Below are 17,587 nucleotides of genomic sequence, written 5' to 3' on the forward strand. Positions count from 1 at the left end.
GTTGCAAAGCCTAAACTCCACCGCAAAGAGCGTTATTCCCTTCGACAGAAAACTCTGCTCCTGAAGTGCCTAAAACATCTTTTTTGTATTCCAGGCTTACCTACGTTACTATGTAACACGTTTGCATAACCCCCCCACCCCACAAAGCTAGTAAGAGCGGAAGCTGGGAAGAGTTTGGTTAGTTTTTAGCCTGTTGCCATGTCGAGAAGATGCTGGGGTTTTTTTTGGTGCAAATACAGAAAGAGAGCGAGCGTTCATGGAAGCCTGAGCTAATGTCAACTGAAGGGCTGCATAACAGGCAGTTTGTGATTAAATAAGGACTTTTTTTGAACTTTGAATCATGCAAAGCTGCTCTTGTGGGGTCCCAGAATAAAAATATAGAGCTGCAAATTAGCATAAAAGGTCAGTGTTATCGCAGATTCTAATTCAGATGATTGGATTGGTGCATCTGTCGTAGGCTCTCCCGTTGCTGTTGACAGCACAATGTGATTGGATGCACCAGGTAGTGGCAATAGATGTACGACCAGTTGCCTTTTTTGGCCAATTTAAAGCACCAGATATAATGTCTTAATATTAAAAGGGAAAAACAGATTCAACACACCAAAGTCTGCTCAAACGTCCCGGGCATATGTGTAAAAAGTTGTATGAAGCCTTTTGTAGTTCCAGGATCACAGGTTTGAAAAAGGAAAAAAAATCTGGGGTGTGGATTTGGATTGAAGTAATCTTACCAGACCTATACAGCCTGCTCCTCATTTCTGCTTGAGGCCAACAACTTGAGGCAACACAGGCCAATACTAGTGTTGTAAGTGGAATGTGTAGAAGATTTCTCTTTTGCACAGCCAGGGAATGTTCCACCTTTATTCCTCCTCACCGTTGTGTATAAAAGCAATGAATATGGAATGGTAGGCCATTTTTGTTCCGCCTTTATGCCGGCAGTGGAGGTAGTCACAGAGCCGGATCGACATCTGTGTAAAAGGGAGAGCCATCATGGCGGTATGTCGACGCTGTTGTGTTACATGTCAGCATGCTATATATAAAAAAATAATAATTATGCCGGCTTAGTTTGGTTCAGTGTAAACAAGCAAAGGCGGCACAATGAGGGGGTCTTCTTAATGTCAATATAGAAGGATCTGTCAGGTTTAGGGGAAAAACTGAACCCAACAGTAGCCAACATAAAACGGGGTTCGTGGAAAAAGAAAAGAAAAAAAAAAAAAAAAGGTTATTTCAATAAACAAAAAGAAATTTACGAAACTGGTGAAATGGCAAAGAACTCAAAATCCAAAATGAAGGTGAACAGGGACTAAGCTGGAGTACATCAGGATACAACGAGGGACCACTGGAGCAAAACAGGAGTAAAACAGGATTTCAACAAGATATCAACAGACAGACTGACAAAGACAAGTGGGAGCAGAGACTAAATACACAAGGGAGGCAAGGGTGATTGAACACAGGTGTAACAGATTAGGGCGGGGCAAACAATCTCAAAGGACGGAAACAGGACAAAGACAGGAAATAGATCTTACTTGAGACACACAAGGGAAGTGATTACAAAATAGGAAATAAAACAAATGTCTGAACATAAAGATTCCAAAAGTCCAAACATCTGTCTGTCACAGCAAACCGTGACAGGATCTCTATAAAAGGGTCACATGGTACATTGTGACAACCTTTTCATGAAGACATAGTTGCTGAAAATTGTTTTTTAGCCTGATTTTTACTTATTTAGTTGGACTTGACTTTGAACCTGATCTTGATTACCAAAGTTTTGTGTTTTTCTCTGGATCTGAGGTTGACACTTGAAGTCCCTTGAGAAAATTATAGCGAAAGTTATTGTGATGTCACAAGTTTCTTTAACAGGAAAAGTGATAATTGACAGTGATTGCTGTGACATGTATTAATGAGCTCCATCAACTGATATGTGGAACAGTTAGGACAAAAACAAATCACCACAGTGTCCCTTTACTTTTCTTAGAGTGTCTCTGGTTTGTGAGTTTATACTGACCTTGCTGTACTCAATGGTATGTTTATGTATAAACTGACACTATGAAGTTCCTGCATACTGCACTACAGCAATGCAGTGGTAGTCTTATTGTATACATTATTATCCCATATAGCACAACTTTAGTATAAACTAAAGCTTAAATATTCCTACTGGGACTTTCAGGATTGTGCTATAATTCCTATTTATGACTATATAAGGTGTACCCTCTGGTCAGGAACTTTTAAGAGGAAGAGACACAACAAAAGCAGAAATGAATGTGTTGCTGCGTTTGAGTACACTTAGTTTGAGCAGAGATGGTATTATACAACTGATCCCTTATTTTATTTCCTCCAGTTTCCTCATCCCTTCATTGTGTAGTAAATGCCTGTTCATGAATCATGCAGGACAGCTGTGGGTGAAGGTATTGCACAGGAACGTGCTTTTGAAATTAGAAGTTAAAGGTGGAAGGAAGTGTCAGACATGACAGGTTTTGAAAGTACAGCTCTTTGCATTTTCTTCTCCGTTTTTTTTTTTTTTTTTTTTTTCCATTTTGGTGTGTCTGAGCATGTGAAAGTGCTGGCTATCAAATGTCAACATCCAGCACCTTTAATCCTCATAAATCCTCGTGTTTTGGGGTCCTTTCCCGTAAGCGGGTTTGAATTACAAACTCAGTTGTGAAAAAAAATTCCTGTTGAAGAAGTGAGATTTGTTTTTTGATTTGTTCGCATGTGACTGAATAAACCAAGCACCTTCAGAAAGCAGAGGAATCCACATTCCTCCTCCATATGATCTGCCATTTATTTGGGAATTTTCACCTGAAACAGCAGTTGAATACTGCGTCGCCATGGAGATCAGGATAAACAGTATCAGCTCTCAGAAATCGTGGTCTGACACCATTTTTGGGGTCCCAAACCTGAGATTACGAGACAGACCTCAGATCTCAGATACTGACTTGTAGCCGATCAGGAGTCTAGAAGTGTTTTTCCTTCTTCTCGCTGCCAGTTGGTACATACTTCCTGTTCCTGTGTCTTTCTTCATTGTGTCTGTTGCTTGCTTCCTCTTTTTTTCAAGCTGGTCATCACCTTTCTTTCCTGCGTCTCTCTTTCTCTCTCTCACTATTTCTGACTTCCCATTCGTGCCTCTTTCTCTCAGTCTCTGTCTGTCCATCTTTACTTTAGTGATGTGTATCTATGTATGTGGTTGCCTTTCTTTTTAGTGTGTGTGTGTCTTCATTATCATCTTGTCTTATTAATGTCCTGGCGGTTTTACTGAGCACTTTTACTGTGTTGCTGGTTTGACGTTTAAGTCCATAAAAATCCAAACCAGTGTTCCCATGTCTTCACTGTTGTCAGACTAAAAACTGAAGATCTCAAATGTTTGTCCAGGACCTAAAAGAAACCTGCCCTATTTTTAGTTTGACCACCACACATTTTTGAGGATATCCAGTGGGATTTTGAAAGGATCCCATCAAGAGGTCGTAGTGTTTTCTTAGCCCATAGATGACCGTGCAATTCTTCAAATAGCATGAACTCACCAAAAAGTCTCAGAAAGTGGAGTTAAAGTGACATGCTGTTTGTGTGGCTGTGAAATCAAAGTTGCAAGATTGTTGCAAGTTAGTTTCAACATTGATTCATTTGTTAAAAGTCCCATATTGTAAGAAGTTAAAGGTAGATGTCCATGTCTTTTTTGATTATAAGCAGGTCTAGCTTCTACATTAATACCGTGAAACTATCAAAGTGCTCAGTCCACAAAGAAATGGACACAGCCTGTATTCTGTAACTGAGCCTTAAAACAAGCCGTCAGGACTTCTGTAACTTTGTGATGTCACAACAAAGCAGTCACCGCTCTCAGTCAAGCCCAGCCTACCTGGACCCACCATCCAACCTTGCAGGATTTGGTTTCTCTAAGTGTTTTCCTGAATTATGCTTATTCATCACTCAGAAAACAGTCAGCCAATCAGAAGATTGGCTCACCGACCTGTTGTTGCTAGAGCTCCGAGAGAAGCCTGAGAGAGGAGATATAAGACTAACTAAATATTGAGATGGTTTTTGGTTCTTAAAACCACAAACATATTTTGTTATTGATATCAACACTTCAAATACAACATTGGAAAAGTGCAAAATATGGGACCCTTAATTATTTTATTGATTATTCATTTGGGCAAGAAAATGTCAGATAATAGTTAAAAGAAATGCTCATCACAATTTTCAGAATCAGATTGTTTGATTTCTCGAACTAAGACTCCATAATTTAAAGATGCAGATTATTTTTTCTGTTGGTTGATTAGTTAATAAATGAATTGTTTCAGCTGTAGTTAAATCACGTCGTGACTGTGCAACTGAGATTATTACTCTTTCTGCACTAAATCAAAATCTTAGGATTCACTTTGTTTGCCCAGAAGTTATTTTTATGTTGTGCGCTTACTGGCTGAAAATCTTATTGGCATGCCTAAACAGAATTATATTTCTATGTGACACAAATAGATCTGAAAATGTTCGAACCTCAAAAATCTATAAAAGGCAGCAACTTCCACAAGTGTTATCTGTGTTTACATGTTCATGATACATATCTGATCTGTGACTCAAGTCAACTAAAAATCTGAAATTGGTCAACTTGGAGTGCCCACATAACTACATAATCACAACGATCAGTTTCAGATGGGAAGTTTTGCGCCATATCACACCCCTCTCTATGACTCTGTTTCCTGTCTTCTCTCTTCACTATTGACTTCCAATAAAAGCAAAAAAAAAGCCCCAAATGTAGCTTTAGGCGTTGTCATCACTTCACTGGGTTTCTGGGTAATGAGGTCTTCAAAATTCTTTACTCTTACATTGCAATCATTAAATCAAAATAATACAGGATGGTCATATGTTGCTTGTGGGGATATGAATCAAAATTTCCCTGTATTTCTAACAGTATCAGTAAATCTCTGCTTGTCAAGTCTTGCTTGACAGCCATAATTGTCAGGTTGGAGTTCCTAAATTAGTCTTTCTGTTTCCCCAAGTTAACTTCTTAGCATCATTAGCTTTCCTTATTGAAACTAATTGGCATGATATGCAACAACCTTACTGCTAATCTGTGTCTCATGGTTTCAATGTGGAATTCAAGTTACTCCCTTGAGGCAGATTTCAAAGGAAAATGAAGAGGTAGATTTCCACAGGGCAGCTGCTTTTTCAGAACCTTACAACGCCAAACTAACTTTTTTCACTCTCATGTCTGTGTACAACTGCTTTACAATTGCTGGCAAAACTAAAGTTAAGTAGTGTCCGAAATCCTGAAATTGTTCTGGTCCAATATGAATTTTGGATCAATCCAACTTTTTCTCTCCCGAAACGATACCTTTTCTCAGTTTATTTGCCAATGCTAAGTACCAATTCCCCACTGTGTGGAACTCACTGAGAGCTCAGCCAACCATGAGTCAATTAATTTAACTCACAGCGAAAACACAGAATCCTATGATGACATCAATGAGGCATCTGTATATAATGTGGATTGGTCACATCATGTCCGAAACCCAATTTGCTTAATGAAGTCAGCATCAGTGCTGATACAGATACAGTGGATTTTCACGTTACAGGGAGGCAGCTGATTCAGTGTTCATACTTATCATTGGTGTGATGGAGTTTTCAAAAATAGCAATGACACACCACAATGTACCAAGAGAAGACTTTCTGCTTCTCTGGATTAGATAATCTTGTTAGGACGTATTCTCAGAAAGTCTGCATAAGAGTTTCCATATGATAAAGTTCATGGATGCTCATTCTGCTTCACTCGTTCTTTCACTGAATCTTTGGAAATTAAAATTTCAGCATCGTTTGAATGGAAACTTATTTTCTTGATTATCAGATATTTTAAAAATGTATGTCTTTTTCAGTGTGTGGTGTAATATATGGAGGATCCACAGGTGACAGGTGGATGACTGGTACACACACACTCACTGTGGCCTTTTTTTCTCTCCTTGTGTGTGTGTGCGTGTGTGTGTGTGTGTTTGTTGCCTGTGTACACCCATGTTTTTGTGGATAAATGTACTTTACCCTGGGATTTTTGTGCATTTTGTGGGTGTTACATGCTGTGTTTGCTGTGTTGGCTGTGTTGGCTGTGTTGGCTGTGTATGCTTTTATGTGTGTGTAAATTGTGTTTTTGGCCCATGACTGCATCGGATTTCACACATATATGTGTATGTATGTATGTTTTCTTATTTTTTTATTTTTTTGAGATGCATTTGTATTGTGGCTTCTGCGTGGCATATTTGCGTGACTGCACGTTCGCACGTACATTTGTGCATTCCCCTCTGTGTGCGTACGTGTGTGTGTGTGTATGTATGTGTGTGTATTTATAAAGGAGAGGTCCGAGGCAGAAGGGGGGATGACATGCATGTGTCCGGCCTGCTAACATCGCTGACGATTCGCACACTAACTGACTGCCCGCCCTCACGACATGACGGACGTTCTGGTAAACCAACTGCACCTCTTCCTCTCTCTGTCTCCCAAATATATATTATTTATACTTTTCTTCTCTGTGTTCATCTTTTTATCTCTCTAGATTTCTTTGTTTCACTATCCGGGAAATGTTTTTGTAATTTAAATACCTATCTTCTAGCAAAGAAACAGGCTTATGGAAATAACAGAAGCAATTGACAGGTTACCCCAACAAACTTGTGTACTTGCTAAGATTGATAAGTTTGCACATTGCTCCATATCCTGGCATGTTAACTGCCATCTGCAGATCAGTGGAATGGTGTCCTACTATTGGTTGGACTGTGCATTACTGTGTATTACATCACCCATGTGTGCGCGGACAAAGCCACTGTGGAGCAGTATTTACAGCCATCATGATGTTATTCCCTGTTACCAGTTTCACACTGTTCTGCTGATTGACAGTTTGTGGTGATAGCGCACAAAGAAATGTAGCCACGCACCAACAAAAGCAAGGAGGAAGAAGATTTCAAGCTAGCAAATTGGGATATAAACAATTCACAGATTTAAAAAGGGTTGGGCCATATCTGAAATTTTGCGATATACAATATTATTATTACAATAGTTTCATAATATCTTTTTCAATATTATTAAAAAATTTGTGTATGGGGGGAAATATTGTGACATTTGATATTATCGCATATTGGTCCATGCCTACTTTTAAATATTCAAAAATTTTCTTGACAAATGTTTCATGAAGGAAGAATAAGAAATGTATTTTGGTAAGATACATTATATGTAAACATAACTTTTGTTTGTTAACATTAAAACTCTATAGGGCAGCTTGTAAATGTACCTTCAGACAAACCAGTATGACGGTTAACTTTCAAAGGGAATATATATAATATGTCTTACATTATCTTTAAAACACTATGGAGACACCAGCCACCATTACATCAGCTAGGGGCTTGCTGAGATAAGTCTGCTCCTCACTGAAGAAGACTATGGATGCTAACTGGTTGGTTCTCACAAGTGAAACGTTCTGCTGGTTCCCGAGATTACCGGACAGTCTTGCCTGGAAAGCGCATGCTCACATTTAGAGCAGGCATTATGTTTGATTAAATGTTCAGAATTTAAATGGTTAATTTCTTCCCTAAAAAAAAAAAAATCTATAAACATACAGTATCTCCCACCATTGTTCACAGATGTGAAATGCATGCTGGGACACTTGTATACCCAAAGTCCGCAGACACAAGTCATGTCCCAGAGCATCCAGGGTAAAATGGGTAGAGGCAAGAACCCTTAGACTGCATGTGGCTAGATTTGGAATTTGAATTTGACAGTAGTTTGGCCATGACATTTGAAGTGTCCACCAGAACACAAATAAAGACGAGAATGTCTGAGAAAGGCCAAGGGTCAATGAGCAGGATGGCTGAATTTAAGTACAAAAAGAGAGAGATCAGAGAACTGAAAGCTACCAATTCAAAGTCTAACTTTCTTGCTTCTAAGTGATCTAGCTTAATCAAACTGATATATCCTTATCATAGTTTTTGGCTCTACTGTACTCTACTTTTCATTTGAATGTTTTTCTCTCTCTCCTCTTGGTCATTTCTTCTAAATTAAACTGTCATATAATTCCCACATGTCACTGTTAACTATATATAACTGCTGTCAGCTACTCTCCCTCCAATCTGTTTCATCTGTCCTTTCTCTCTCTCCTCTCTGTCTCTCTCACTCTTTCTGTCTGTCTTCTATCTTTTCCTCTTACTTTCGTTCGCTCTTTCCCTCTCTCATTTTCTTATCTTGTTCTCCCTCATTCTTCCCATTCCCTTCACTTTTTTTTTCTCTCATTATATTTGCCTCTCACCCATTTTCCCTCTTCATTCCCCTATCTCTTTTTTTCTAACTCTCTCTATCTTCTTTACATTCCTATCATCCTTCATTTGAATGTTTCCTTATGCAGGGTTGCTGTTAAGGGAACTAGATGCTGGCCGTGAAGTACAGTGCAGCAGTGTCTGTATTCATGTCCACTTGTGGCTCATTGTTCGAGGGCAACTTAGTAGTAAGAAGTTCACTGAAGTAATCAAAGACTTGAACATTGGTTAACGAGAGCAAATGTATCTGACAAGTTAATTTGTCCAAAAAAGTGTCCAAAAATAAAAGGGGATAAATAACCGTGACTGTCAAATTTCAATTTGGCAAAAAGTATCGAATCAGAATTTAAAATTCTGTCGTGTGAGCAGCTGATGGCAGGCGGGAACTAAAGATTATGCTGTTGGGAAAACTGAAATGAATTCGCTTTTAAGTTCTGGGTCAGTTTAGGTAGAATTTAACAGCCATAGCTTCATGTTTTTAACAACAGAACGTTTTCAGTTCCCAACTGTTCAGATTTGCACCTCTGACTGTTTTCTTCTTCACAGCAGATGCACTTGAGGCTCATGGGTATTGTAGTCTTGAGACTGATTCACCATGCCAAAATGACATGCAATATTGTTTCTTATCAAGAAATGATTAAAACTGGCGCATAAATATATAAGGTCGTTCCATTCTCCAGGAGGGTCCTGTGTTTCTGTGCGAAATAATATTAAGGATGTTTAATAAAAAGTTGAAATGGAAATACAGAATGGTGATAAACACCAGTGGCCCCTCCCACTTCACAACTGTATTTGATAAAACTTGTAACCAAATGATGATTATCAAAATAACTGAGCTGCAACACCTATTTTTGTCACACTTCAGCACCTTGTTGTGACTCTTCGGGTTGTTTGTCTAAACTTTTCCCAGCCTCACGTGGTTTCCTGTTTCCTGACATTGCAACATGCTACTCTGATGGATGGCTGCAAAGCAAACGTACATAGTGATGTATCTCATCTTGCTATCAAAGTTATTAGATGACAGTTTAGACAATCGTCTCACTCATTAAATAGATGGCATTTGCTGTGTGGTGCTGCTCCAGAACCTTAACAAGTGTTGCATTTCATAAAATTGTAATTTCATCTGACATTTGTGGGAGTGCACTTTGTTGCACTTTGTTGCAGGCAAGGTGCAGCACCTCCATTTGTATATGCAGCAGGAAACCCTGAGCCATATCTGATTGTTGAACATCTCATAGTGAAACCATGGGCTGCTGCTATAACAGCAGTTATAACAGCAGTTATAGCAGCTGTACATAACAGCTGTAGCTCTAGTCTTCTAATAGAGCTACAAGAGCATTAGTGAGGTCCAACCCTGATGTTGGATGATAAGGCTCGCAGTCAGAGTTGCAGCTCATCTCGGTGGTGTTGGATGAGGTTGAGGTCAGGCCTCTGTGCAGGCAAGTCAAGCTCTTCCACGTCAAACTAGGAAAGTGGGCATAGTCATGTTGAAACAGGAAAGAGCCCTTCCCCAAACTGTTGGTGCAAAGTTTGAAGCATGCTACTATCTGAAATATCATGTAGCATGAAGATTTCCCTTTTCTGGAACTAAGGGGCCTAAACCATGAAAACCAGACCGCGATCAGGGGTGCTCACATAAGTTTGGCCATATAATGTGCATTCTCAGTCAGAAGGAAACAAGCTACTCTGAGCAGTCCTGCAAACAGCTGGCCTCTTTTTTCTTTTTACTGTCGTTTCCGTCAAACAACAATCAGAACGGAGAAAGATATGTTCCTATGTGATACATGGATGCCTGAAGCATTTGTATAGCTGGAGGGATACACAGTCAGACTTTTGAAGTTTGGTGTTCGTGTGAAAGAGAGACTTTGACAAGTCTGGACTGGACTCCAGTTGTGTCCAAGTTCAGAGAAAGAAGGAATGCAAGTGCTGGTTTTTAGCAGCTTTTCCCTTTAAGCCATAACGGCATGAATAGGCCCATGCAGTCATGACGAGTAGGGTTGGGTTTGTGTGTGTGTGTGTGTGTGTGTGTGTGTGTGTGTGTGTGTGTGTGTGTGTGTGTGTGTGTGTGGGTCTGATTCATCAAGTCTCAGAAAGAAACGAAGAAGCCCTGTGTGTCACAATACCTCTGACTCTGTTTCCTCCCCTCTGTCTCTCTCTTTCTCTTTCCCTCTCTTTCGACTGCCTTTTGTCTCTCTTCCTTCTTTACTGGAGTGAAGGTGCGTTGATTGATGGATTCATCATAGCCATTAGCAAAAGAAGGACCCATTTGTTCTTTCATTCATTCGTCCATCGCTGACCCGCCATTGAATCGTCTCGTCTCTGGTGAGCTCTGCTGCTGCACAAAGGTTATTGAACAGAGTTTGGTTATTTCGTGAGCTTTTAAAAGTTGTGACTTTAGAGCTCAACAGACAAGTACCAGTGTTAGTGGTTGGATTTCCTCTCTGGCTTCTCATGCTGTACTCTCAGTAAGAGTGTCTGTCAAACTGAACGTCGCTTCATTACTCAAATTTATGCTGTTTAATGACCCCTCTGTGGGTTACTGAGGAAATTCTCTGTTGTCTCTCTGATGAAACTCTTTCAACACCCTGTTAGATAAACTTGAAATTGCATTGTCATCAAGCTTTAAACCAGGCTGTTTTTCTCAGTTCCTGAAAAGTGGACATCTTGTGGATGTGTAGTTTTGCATGTTTTGACTTAGTAACAACAAATAATCGACGTAGTTTACATGTTTCACATCACAAGGTTGCAGATGGATTTCCTACTTACCAGGCAAGTGATGGATTTAGTTCATCTTTTTTAGTTTATTTGATTCCCTCTTTTGTTACCTTGGCAACAGCTTCTGTATAAAAAATAGGGTAGAATTAGCAAATGTTTACATACTCTGAAGAAAGAAAGAAAATCATTCTTGAAATAAGTTCAGAGCGTTAGGAAACTTGACCTGCGCGTTATGCAAATGGCAGCAGGGAGTTTTGCTATGTTCAAAGATGCTCCAAGAGAGTCAGATTTGGCAACAGGAAATGCAAGAGAAGTCACGTGTTTGTTTCCATGTTCATCTATGCTTATTGTAAAGATGCAGCTAACGGTTATTTTCATTAATCTACCGGTTCATTTCTCAAATTATTGATGAAATGTTTGGTTTACAAAATATACCCATCACTATTTATTTCAAAGCCCAAGGTGACATCATCTGGTACAACATCTTTGTACACCCAACAGTCTAAAACCCCAAAATAATTAACAGTCAATGCTCACATTGGAGAGACATTTAAACAAATTTAAATAAACTGTCTTATCTGAGCAATGTTGTCATAAATCACTGGTCATGTTGAGGTGTTTGCTGCTGAGACTTCGCATAGACGCCCCTGATATTACCATACCAGGCTGTCTGTGTGTGGGCAAATTTCATTCACAAAAATGTAACCAAGGAGTACAAATTTCACACTGCAGAGCTTCTCCTTGGAAATTAGCCGACAAAACTTTGAAAAGTTGAAAATAAAATAAAGATTAGTAGTTTCAGTCGTCTTATTAGGGGACCAGGAACAAATGGAAAATATTAATCGCACAGCTGCCAGCGACGTGTCATCAGGGCAGAGCTGTGACAGGAATAAAGAAGGAATTGTTTGACATGAAGTTAAATGCTAAAAACATCTTTCTAAATCAAAGCAGGCCATGACTAATATGAGAGGTGGTCATGGGGACGTGACAAGTCATGAAGAGAATGGTATAGCCTACAGCAGGGGATGTTACATGTGGGTGCAACGGAGGATGATACTGGACAGTGACCTGCAGGAAGTCCCTGAGGCAGCTGTTGGAGTGAGAGAATTTTAATACTGAGATGTAGAAGTTGCTGTGATGAAATGCGATTATAAAAAGTGATCTAGTCCCGTTATTTTTTTCCCCTGTTTAAATCCCGTGACTCATACAACAGGTCAGCATCACTAATGAATTTCATCTTTACCCTCTCAAGATTCTCTTTAGTTAAAGATTAGGTTTGTGCCTCTGTATCTATGTTAGTAGAAGTGAAGGGAATTTCTTTTGTGGCGGTCAAAACACTGAAACATGGCTTTTAGAAAACTTTGTAACAAGTCTTTCCTTATAATGTTCAGTATAAAGTTTATTTTTCCTCTTTTTTTTTTTTTACAGTTTTAGTGGGATGTTAACATATTCTTGAAATGGACCCTAGCTTGTTTGGTTGTATGTGTGTGTGTGTGTGTGTGTGTGTGTGTGTGTGTGTGTGTGGTGTGATTTTAAGTCGGCATGTGTATCTAGTTCTGATTGTGTGGGCATGACAGTGAGTTAGTGTTCCATAACTTTGAATGCATGTCGCATTTGTAGCTTAATTGTGTTTATCTAGCCTGTGTGTGTGTGTGTGTGTGTGTGTGTGTGTGTGTATATGTGTGTGTGTGTGTGTGTGTGTGTTAAGACAGGCTTGTCCATATAAGGAGAGGAGTTGAGATGAATTTGGGAGCTGATATGGTTTGTCGGCGCAGCCCTCTGGTGTAAAACCTTGAATCTGTCACCACAGCGCTGTTAGGCTGGATTTATAGACCCACTTACTGTGTGTGTGTGTGTGTGTGTGTGTGTGTGTGTGTGTGAGTGACTGTGAGACTGTTATAAAGTACGAGAGAGTTTTACCCTGAATGCGAGGGAGTGCGTGTGACATTTTCAAAGAAAGACTAAATGAAGAGAGACAGATCAAGAGCAGGATGAGTGGAGAGGAGAGGAGCAAGCTGTATAAAGCATGTGTGTTGTGTGTGTTTGTGTGTGTGTGTGTTAAACAGTGCAATAGCAAAGCTTTAGCTGTGTTCAACATGTCAGGACAGGAGTTTGGAAGAGCTCCTCTCCTCCATAAAACATTTCCCCTTTTTCCTGAACTGGATCTGGAGTCTGACTCACTGAAATCCACCTGTACTGTTTGAAACAAGAACCAGTGACCTGCCTTTACCCACAGTGACGTCACATTTAATATAGCAAAGTTCACACTGACCAAAGCAGAAACACACTGGAACACATGTCTGCTTACAAAGTTGAGTAAATTTACCATGTAACTGAGAGGAAATGGAGGCAGTGGCATCAGTAACTTAAGGCAGTGGTTCTCAATGTGGGGTCCGGGGACCCCCAGAGGTATTTCTCCAGCAGAACTGGGAGTCATTTATTTTCGACCATAATTCTATCCATGAGTAAGACAATGACAGAATGCATGAATAGTTTGGTCAAGGGTTTCACACACTTTCTGTAATAAAACATCTACAAGCAAGAATCAGATGGGGATGGTCTACGTGATGTCAGTTTAGGGGTCCTTGATATGAAGTAGTTTGACGACCACTGACTTCAGGATTTAAGTCGTTTTACACCCAGTTATCTACTGCTGGAAATGGGATGTTGGCTAAATCATTGTGATACACAAACTTGATACAAATAAGGCTTGACAAGAGAATCGAGAGTTTTTTACTGTGCTTTGTGGATGTGTGTAGTTGTGTCTTATAATCTGAAACAGTCAAGATCAGTCGAACTGTTGAAAAATTATTGCCATTTTTGATAATCACTTGATCTTTAGAGTTTATTCAAACAAAAAAAAAGGGCAAATATTGTCTGGTTATAGCGTCTCAAATGTAAATATTTGCTGGTTTTATATTATTTCAAACTAAAAGTCTTTGGGTTTTAAACTGACGGTTGCACAAAACAAGGCATTTAGGAGCTCTCATAACTTGGCATTTTTTATCATGTCAGAGACTAAAAAATGTATTAGTCAATAATGAAAGTAATCATGTGTTGCAGCCCTAATATTTTAGTTTTATGGTTTTTGTGCTGCAGCTCATTTCAGTCTGACCTCAAGTCTCAGTTCGAGTCAAACTCTGAGATACACTCACCTGAGGGCTTTACGTCACTGTGATTGCACCGACAGTATAAAAATCATTTACAGAACATGACAGACAGTTAGTTAGAAATGGACTACTCACTTTTAAGGAAATAATGCCTGAAGGTGTAAGGAAGTGTAACATGTAGTGTAGTCTGTTGCTTGTTTAGATCCGGTAGTTACAGAAACACGGTGTTGCATAAGTTTGCATAAGTTGTTGCATAAGTTGTTGCATTCAACAGGTGAATATCGATCACTGAAGATCGCTCCAAGGTTACAACTAAATCTCCAACAACAGTGCTCTTGTTCCTCTAACCTGTCACTATAATAACATGCCAAAATGGCTGCATGTGGCTGATTTTTCACTCCCTGTCACCGCACAAAGAAGTAACCTCATGTCTTTAAAAGTGGTCAGACGCTCCATTATAATCTCTAGGACATAAAACTGGTAAGACGCTACACTGAAAAACTGAGGCTCAACTGATTCTTGATGATTTGCATTTTGTTTTTTCCACCTCAAAGATAGTGTACCTTTAAGAGGAATTGTTTTTCTAAGAAAAATATTACCACTTAATCCAATAAATTAAAAAGGATCTGATGAATAGAATGAATCCTACTTTATATATGATAAAAGTTCTGTTTTTAAAATCAAACTTGATTCATGAAGGGAAATTTGGGGAATCCAGAGAAAAGATATTTTCCCAGGAAGTCCAGAAGAAAACCTTCCACCTTACGTTTGTTTGATTCTGTACAATTCAAACAACATAGGATATGTGTTGTTTTCTTAAAGGAGCTATTTGTAGGTTTTGTTATTGCTACATAACCAGCATTAGTATTAACAGCTATTTAATTACCAGTACTTACTTACCTTTTACTGAAGTTAGTATGCTAACCAGCTAGCCCCGGCCCGTCACGCCACTTTCCGATAGCAACTCACTGTATCCTCCAATCTGCCCTGAAGACGTAGCGCGGCACAGAAGGCGAATTATAACGTCGTCTTCTAAACACAACAATGGCCGAAGCTCTTTTCAAGAGACAATCACCATCGCCCACTCCCGACAAGAAACAACATTCAAACTTACAAAAGCCCCTTTAAGGGTTGAAGGCCATAATCTGAAATTAAGTTCAATATTAACAGTAATGATATTATTAAAGTAAATGAAGTCAATTTATTAGCTGTCGTCCCTTTAGCATCCCACCACCTCCCATTCATTTCTTTGAACAGCTAGAAATGTGGGGAGGATCCCTCCTTTCCTTCGTCCGGTGTCCTCTCTGACACTGCAAAGTGAACTCTGTACTCTTTCCAGTATTCAGCAAAAAATATGCTACAGTTAACAAAACTTTTCAGGCTTCCATAATGTCAAATATTAAACCTCAAACACACACACTTACACATGCACAGAGGAGCAGCAGCTGTATGCAGAAAGAGTATTTGTTGCACTCGCTGTCTGCAGGTGGCCCTGGAATCAAACTGCAACGTGTTTACTTTCATTGCCTGTAGATGGCACACATTGGCATATCTACATCAGCAGGTCAAACTGCTGCTACGTTACCTCTCTGATTATCAGTTTATCATATTTTGTCCTGAGAGTTCTTCCTCTGAGGAGCATGAATGTAAAGTTTTGACACTAGAGGAAGGTTCAGGAGGTCACCAGAGTCTGAGTCATCCTCTCAGTACAATAAGATCCATGGCCAATTTCATGGAGATAGAACTCGTTAAAAATATCTGGCTCTGGATTAAGCATTGGATGAACTGACAACTAGCAGATAATTACCATCCTCGGTCTGTTCTGCTGAATCACAACCAAGCAGCAGTTTCATAACCTCCTGGCTGTTAAAACATCCTGATTTCAGGACTCTGTCTTCATGTTCTGCTCATTCTCTTTGTCTTTTGCCTCTCTTTATTTCCCGTCTCCCTCCCTTCGCTTCCGTCTGCTAACCTTCAGTTCGGTTCAGCGTAACGTCAACACAAAAGGAACTAACACATTTCACAAGATGGATGAGAAAAGATGGATAAAAATATCGAACTTGTTTACTCTCTCTCTCACATACGTCCCCTCGTTCTATCATATCATCTCTCTGTCTCTTGATCTGCCATTGTGACCCTCACCTCTCTGTCACTGACACACACACACACACGCACGGAGCGAGGGCTGTTGGCGATCAGGTGGTGAGATTATGGAGCAGTAATCTCTCAGATTAATACTTCAAGTGAGCGCTTAATTACTTAAACCCTGCTGGCAGGCGCAGCTGCGTGCGTATTTGTGTGTGTGTGTGTGTGTGTGTTGGTAGATGTACTATACATGCAGTACACAAAAGCCCTGGCAGTGTCTCTCACTGAATTTAAATTTCATCTTGCTTTATTGGCATGGTATGTGAGTCCATCTGTGCTGACAAAGCATGCAGAGCTGGTAACACACACCGGTGCGGTCCAAAGACGGTGATCACAGTCAAGCTATAAAAAAGTAACCAATAGATTTTAATGGATGATAGTATAAAGTATACAACGTGATGTGTGTGCTTTTAAATACACAGTATAAATTTGATTGTTTTCATTCATGTTAGCAACAGTATGAATGAGAAAACACTCATGTGCTTGTTTGTCAATGTTGCTGTCAGAATAGCAGCCCGACAATTATGGGATTAATTCTTGACATATACTAACAAAATATGTCTATGTGTCTCACCATTCAAATTTTACCCTCCAGTCCAGTATTACATACACGTTTCTCATAGAACATGGATAGAAGCAAGACTTCCACAATGGCTAATTAAAGCAAGGAAACCTGTGAAACAGAGACTAGTGCCCTTTTTACACCAAAATTAGTGGGTGTATGTGGGTTTTTTAAACATGCTAAAAAAAAAAAAAGGCAATTAACTCCTTTTTATGCTGCCAAAAAGAAAGAGTGAGCTATCTGCTGCTGTGCTGACTGTTAAACGGATCCGTAGCGTATGATCCCGGGCTTGGAGCCTCCGTGTGTGACGCTTCTATCAGTTATTTTTCAAACATACTTTGTGTGGGAGCTGCAGCTCACTCGTTCAGCCCAGAGTGCGGTGTAGCCGCTGTGCTTGTGGTTGAACAGCACCGCGCTGGAGGTGCTGGTAAACAGTTGTGTTTACAGTGTTTGTGCTCTTAAAGACCTCACAGCACGATAAAGGGTGGTGGGGGGGATTAGCATGTTCTCCCAGATGTTGTGTTTACATCAATGCTGGGGTCAGTAAATACCTGTGTCTCCTACAGAGTCATTTGCCCCGAGAGTGAATATGATTGTACCCCTTTCCATTGCAGACAAAAGCCAGTGGTTAGTGGGTCTTAGCAGGTTTTTTGACCAGTGGAAAAGGGACTTGAGAGGCTATGTAAGTCATGTTGTATGCCTGTTTGACTGGCGAGTCTCTCAGCCTTTAACATTCGTGCTGCAATCACACCCACAGATAATAACAGGCTCTGGGCCCCCGTGAG

At 39.8% G+C, this 17,587-nt stretch overlaps 1 protein-coding gene across 5 annotated transcripts in view; it reads left to right on the forward strand.

Annotated features, from left to right (window-relative positions):
• Positions 1 to 17,587, forward strand: part of rgs19 (regulator of G protein signaling 19) — a 32,952-nt gene that overhangs the window by 2,310 nt on the left and 13,055 nt on the right. For 2 of the 5 annotated variants that reach the window (XM_056385053.1, XM_056385052.1), the window contains exon 2: positions 6,323 to 6,433. The exons of 2 other annotated variants lie outside the window; for them this stretch is intronic. In XM_056385053.1, the coding sequence (XP_056241028.1) occupies positions 6,419 to 6,433 (15 nt within the window). In that variant the 5' untranslated portion in view covers positions 6,323 to 6,418. Of the gene's footprint in view, positions 1 to 6,322; positions 6,434 to 10,399; positions 10,593 to 17,587 lie in introns of those variants that run through there. One more of the 5 variants, XM_056385054.1, reaches the window with a different exon arrangement.

The sequence above is a fragment of the Seriola aureovittata genome, chromosome 9, assembly GCF_021018895.1.
Source record: "Seriola aureovittata isolate HTS-2021-v1 ecotype China chromosome 9, ASM2101889v1, whole genome shotgun sequence".
NCBI classification, from domain to species: Eukaryota; Metazoa; Chordata; class Actinopteri; order Carangiformes; family Carangidae; genus Seriola; species Seriola aureovittata.